Source organism: Sinocyclocheilus grahami, unplaced genomic scaffold (assembly GCF_001515645.1).
Source record: "Sinocyclocheilus grahami isolate Dianchi unplaced genomic scaffold, SAMN03320097.WGS_v1.1 scaffold144.1, whole genome shotgun sequence".
NCBI classification, from domain to species: Eukaryota; Metazoa; Chordata; class Actinopteri; order Cypriniformes; family Cyprinidae; genus Sinocyclocheilus; species Sinocyclocheilus grahami.
This window is the reverse complement of record NW_015505323.1, coordinates 658,219-664,548: the sequence shown is the minus strand read 5'-3', so window position 1 is coordinate 664,548 and position 6,330 is coordinate 658,219. Positions and strand designations below refer to the sequence as shown.

General features: G+C 36.5%; 1 protein-coding gene across 6 annotated transcripts in view; it reads right to left on the bottom strand.

Annotated features, from left to right (window-relative positions):
• Window positions 1-4,873: 4,873 nt before the first annotated feature.
• Window positions 4,874-6,330, bottom strand: part of LOC107591605 (nuclear transcription factor Y subunit gamma) — a 28,792-nt gene continuing 27,335 nt past the window's right edge. For all 6 annotated transcript variants that reach the window (XM_016280808.1, XM_016280803.1, XM_016280807.1 and 3 more), the window contains one exon: window positions 4,874-5,476. In XM_016280808.1, coding sequence (XP_016136294.1) covers window positions 5,354-5,476 — 123 coding nt within the window. In that variant the 3' untranslated portion in view covers window positions 4,874-5,353. The remainder of the gene's footprint in view (window positions 5,477-6,330) is intronic.

The following is a 6,330-nucleotide window of genomic DNA, read 5'->3' as shown; positions in this document are numbered from 1 at the left end:
TATTATGCCCCTTTTTACAATATGTAATATAAGTCTCTGGTGTCCCCAGAATGTGTCTGTGAAGTTTCAGCTCAAAATACTCCACAGATCATTTATTATATCATTTTGAAAATGCCTATTTTGAGTGGAAACAGAAACAGGCTGTTTTTCGGGCCTCTCTCTTTAAATGCAAATAAGCTGCTGCTCCCCGCCCCCTTTTCCAGAATAGAGCTGAGCCATTAAAACATCTGTTCTGGTTCTGATTATCATGTTTATCGCGCTGAAATCATGCGTTTAAACCATATTAGTTTAAACTTCTGATATGCAGTTTTCTGAGTGCACACATCCAAAGCACACGGACAGAAAGCGGCTGTCACAACATGCGAGTACTAAACTAAGTTCTCGTTCACACACAAGTTTACATCAAAAACAAACATCGGTTATGTCTCTGAAGGTAAACAGCTGGGAAATGAATTGCTGGTTTATTTTAGATCTGTGTGGCAGCAGCAATACAGTATATAGTAAATAAATCATTAAATCCACTGCTCTCTTGTCTCCGCTGAGGCTGGGACTCTAAATAGTGTTCTGTGCAGCCAAAGGCAGAACAGTTAGCATGTTTTGCTCAAACTTTCGCCATGGCATTACACCGTTCTCTTGCAAAATCAAAATGATGGCGCCATGGGTGGAAACTTACAGATTAAGGGGCAGTAATATTATAATGAGATCCCTTTGCCAAGTCACCAAGGGAGCGAAATCAGACCGCTAATTTTTTCAGACTCTTGCAGAAAAAGGCTTACCAAAACAAAGTTACTGGGTTAATCTTTTTCACGTTTTCTTGGTTGGTAGATGCCTCCGGGACCTGATTATAGCACTTAAAACCTGGAAAAGTCAGATTTTCATGATATGTCACCTTTAAAGTTATTTTGGCAAGATATGTATTATGCCCCTTTTTACAATATGTAATATAAGTCTCTGGTGTCCCCAGAATGTGTCTGTGAAGTTTCAGCTCAAAATACTCCACAGATCATTTATTATATCATTTTGAAAATGCCTATTTTGAGTGGAAACAGAAACAGGCTGTTTTTCGGGCCTCTCTCTTTAAATGCAAATAAGCTGCTGCTCCCCGCCCCCTTTTCCAGAATAGAGCTGAGCCATTAAAACATCTGTTCTGGTTCTGATTATCATGTTTATCGCGCTGAAATCATGCGTTTAAACCATATTAGTTTAAACTTCTGATATGCAGTTTTCTGAGTGCACACATCCAAAGCACACGGACAGAAAGCGGCTGTCACAACATGCGAGTACTAAACTAAGTTCTCGTTCACACACAAGTTTACATCAAAAACAAACATCGGTTATGTCTCTGAAGGTAAACAGCTGGGAAATGAATTGCTGGTTTATTTTAGATCTGTGTGGCAGCAGCAATACAGTATATAGTAAATAAATCATTAAATCCACTGCTCTCTTGTCTCCGCTGAGGCTGGGACTCTAAATAGTGTTCTGTGCAGCCAAAGGCAGAACAGTTAGCATGTTTTGCTCAAACTTTCGCCATGGCATTACACCGTTCTCTTGCAAAATCAAAATGATGGCGCCATGGGTGGAAACTTACAGATTAAGGGGCAGTAATATTATAATGAGATCCCTTTGCCAAGTCACCAAGGGAGCGAAATCAGACCGCTAATTTTTTCAGACTCTTGCAGAAAAAGGCTTACCAAAACAAAGTTACTGGGTTAATCTTTTTCACGTTTTCTTGGTTGGTAGATGCCTCCGGGACCTGATTATAGCACTTAAAACCTGGAAAAGTCAGATTTTCATGATATGTCACCTTTAAAGTTATTTTGGCAAGATATGCTGTTACAAATGCAAGCACTCACGCCATTTTCAGATCCACTGCCTGTAGCGATGTCCGATTTGTGGACGATCGACGATGGTTCATCTTTAGGAACGATTCGTTCATTGCGTCTGTCACGTGACTAATAAATGAAAGACTCGGGACGTAATTACTTATGTTCCTCATAAATTATGTTTTGCTGCTTTATAATGATATCCTAATTTGGAAAATGATCAAGATTGCGTAGGTGAACTTGTTGGCGGAATTTGGCACTTGAAAATCAAATGAACGAAATTACTTGAAACATTAGAATGAGAAATAGAAAGAATATGAAAAGGAACTTTTAAATCCGAATAGTAGAACTATTACAGGTAAACGCACTAGAAAGATGTATCGTCTGATGTGAATGCACTGCATAATTAAGTTTTAATTGACTTATTTTTGAGTCCTGTCAGCAAATAACAGACTGAGACCACTGATCTATAATAGAGAGCATATATAGATCAGTGACTGAGACACAAATTACAGGAAAAACCTTTATTAATAACACAGCCTTACGGCTTAATTTGTATTTAGAACTGGTTCTTTGAAAATAACGAGTTTAAAGACTCGATTCCCGGAAATGAGTCTGGAGTTCTACTAATCGCAAATGTGTCCAGCAGTGTTGCCAACTAATTTTCAGGGAAAGTTGCTAAAGGAAGGTTGATTTGTAGCTAAAAGTTGCATCATCTCAACAAAAAATTTTAATTTAGATTTGTACGTAAAGTAATATAAATGCATAATATAATATTAAAATGTAAATAACTATTTTTAAATACATTGAGTTTTTGAAAAATTACATTTTGAACTATTATAATTATTTTTTTTATTAGCTAATAAAACTACACATTCTGAATTATATTTTTAAGCAGTGTATTAGTAGTTAGTTAGTATGCTCCACTCTAAGAAAAAGTGTAAAATGGGGCACTTGTTACGGGGCGAACAATTATTTAATTACTATTATTAAATTAAACAAATTGCAATCCATCCGCAAAGCTTTTATTTATAGGCGTGGTCATAAAACAGGCAAGGTTCTGACAATGGCAAACAGGTATATTGAGGGCAAGACAAAAGAGTAATCCAAAACGGGTGTGAGTCAGTCGACAGCGAACATTACCCAGAGGGCTTGACAAGAGGGGAAATCCAATAAACACGAGTAATAGTCCAGGCCAGGTGCAAACACAGTCCGAAACAGAAAGGCAAAGGGTTAATCCAAGATAAACAGGCAAGAATCAGGTAACACGGGAAAGCAGACAAGACTATGACTATGACTAGGAACTAAGGACTAGAAACTAGGACAGAAAACTGGCTCCGTAATGTGCTACCACTAGGAGAGCGATAGGATCTGAGTGAGTGTAATATAGTGTGTGTGATTGGTTACAGCTGTGCGCAATCAGTGGATCAGTGTAATGGATGATGGGAAATGTAGTCTGTGGTGACGTGTAACAGTCTGTGTAGTGAGAGAGTCAATATGATGGACGAGTGACCTCTGGTGGCGATCGGACAGAAGTCCATGGACAGGATTCGTAACAGCACTGTCTACTATGCTAATATGAAGGAATTTTCTGTATTGCTTTTTTTCACAGGTTTTTTACCTGCATTTTTAATTACGCATTGTATTTTGTGTTTTTGGATTACAGGGTTACAACAGATAATAGATAACGGATGATGTCCTGGAAAATCACCAGTACCTTTTCAATTTTTATAGATATTTTTCTTACACTGTACTAACTGATCAACAATCGCAACAAGCTACTAACAAAATGTATCATAAATGAAAATTATTTAATTACTATTATTAAATTAAACAATTGCAAATAGCGGCTAACTTAATACACGTGATGTGTGTACTGCTAGGCATCTTTGGTTTTCTATTTTTGTGTAATTTAAATGCTAAATGTGTAAAAAACATTATCATTTCAGTCACTTATCAAAAGTTGCCAAATACATTTTAAAAATAGCTAAATTTGTTGCTAGGTGCTTTTGGAAGAAAAAGTTGCTAAACTTAGCAACACTGGTGTCCAGTGATTGAGCCCTCGTCAGGTTGAAATGGCGCCACCGTGTGGTGAACTAAAGACCACCGCTGTCTATCAGCACGAGCTCAGGGGCAGAACGTTCAACTCTGACGTCAGAGTTCGAGGCAAATCTAATGCATTCAGTGTTAAAAATAAATGTACTCCATATTAATCACCTAATGAAAACATTTCTAAATAGTCTTTATTTGGTTGTTACGTAGAATGAGACCAGGACATATCAAGATGAGTTAAAACCTTCATCTCATTCCACCAGGAAGCACCAGCGCTTGGGACTTTATTTAGCCTACTGACAAAGCTGCGATTATATATATATATATATATATATATATATATATACACACAAATAAAATAACACACACACACAACTTCCAACCTTTTTGAGAGTTTTTATTTTCTCACAAACCAAGGTCTGTTTACAAAAAAAGAACAAAAATAAAATTTGTACCTAGGTATTGCATATCATGCTGGCAGTCATAACTACATGCAAAACAACAACATGACCAACAATTATATGAAGAAGAAAAAAAACCAAGAGGGTACTCAAAAGAAAGAAGTTACAACTGGTATTACAAATGTTAATATAAAAGGGTTTTTATTTAATTAAGGTGTTTTTTTTACAAGTAGGTAACAGTGGAGCAGTTCAGTTACAAGGGGCAAAGGAAGTCTCTTTAAAACTGGTCCAGAAAGACACGCAAGGAAAGCACGTCAATTACACATTCACACACATTCACACCAAGAGGACCATTCTGCATATACAAAACCCAACAATAAGAAGCCCTTTAACAAATACAATGTTATCAAATTTCAAAACTATACAAGATACTACAACTGAACTAATACAATTACTATAGAATTACAGAGTTAAACTACAGAGATACAGAATGTGTAGATTATGGCTTTTTATCAAGTTTAGAACTCTACACATCATGAGATGGCATAATCTGTCAAAATGGATGAGGGCTTTAAAAAAAAAAAAGTAGATTCCCCCCCCACACGAAAGAAGTGCACTCCAGCTCAGGTTTCACAAGCCTCACCTTAATGTCTCTATCACTGAACAGATCTGAAAGCATAATCTCTACCCATATCCACATTAAACTATGAAACAAGGACATATTCTACCTATACTGCAAGGAAGACAGTGGGTTCATACTTTTTAGCCATATTGCAAAAGACAGAGTTGAAATTAATATGGCAGAAATCAAATCTCTGCCATTACACATTGATCATTCCAGCACTGTAGTAAAGAGACCCAAACTCTGTAATCAAAACAGGAATACATGTATTTTGGACGGTAAATTATGAAGCTTAAATCTGAAGTTTATTATTTGATTGCTAAATTAAACCAGTTGGAGAACTTGATCAAACTATGGCATGAGATGAAGGGAAGTGGAAGGACTGGGTGTTGGTGTGTGGCGGCTTCTCTCCTTCATTGTAGGTGGTGGTTGGTGACAACATGGTACGGACAGCCTCAGTCCGCACTGACCTGCGTGGTGACCTGCCCGTCGGCCGTCTGGTTGGTGGACTGAATGAACATAGGCTGGGTCAGCTCCTGCCCTGCAGGCATCGTCACCTGCTGGATCTGATACAGCTGCTATAGTCACAGGAAGAAAGGGAGGGATGCGTGTTAGTGAAGTGATAAATAACATTTGAGATCTGGATTGAAACTGTAGCTGTGGTAAATAAGGCTAACAGAAAGAGAATGTAGGAGAATGTAATTACAGTATTGTATAGCGCATTACATATAGAATAGTATTATAAAATTAGAATATTCTATATTGTATTTTAATATAACTTAATACGTATTTTCATATTTTCATGCTGCATGCAAAAGTTTGGGGTCAGTATGTTTCGTGGAGAGAAATTCATACTTTTATCCAACAAGGACGCATTAAATTGATCAAAAGTGACAGTAAAGAATGATCTCTGTTTCAAATAAATGTGTTCTTCTGAACATCCTATTCATCAAAGAATCCTGAAGAAAATGTATCACAGTTTTCACAAAAACATTAAGCAGCACAACTGTTTTCATCATCGATGATAATAATAATAAATGTTTCTTGAGGAGCCAATTCAGCATAATAGAATGATTTCTCAAGGATCATGTGACAGGAGTAATGACTGCTGAAAAGTCAGCTTTTCCATCACAGGAATAAATTACATATATTTATATATTCATATAGAAAACAAGATGTTGTGGAAAATAGGTTATTTTAATTATATTAACAGTTAATTTTGATACAATTTCACAATATTACCGTTTTACTGTTTATTTGACCAAATAAATGCAGCTGTGAACATAAGATATTTATTTCCAAAACATTTTAAGCCTTACTTACCCCAAACTTTTAAACAATAGTGTGTGTTTGTAAAAAAAGCCTTAAAGAAATAAAATACAAAAAAAGGGGGGGGGGGAATCATTACCTGCCCATCAGCAAACTGGCTGAA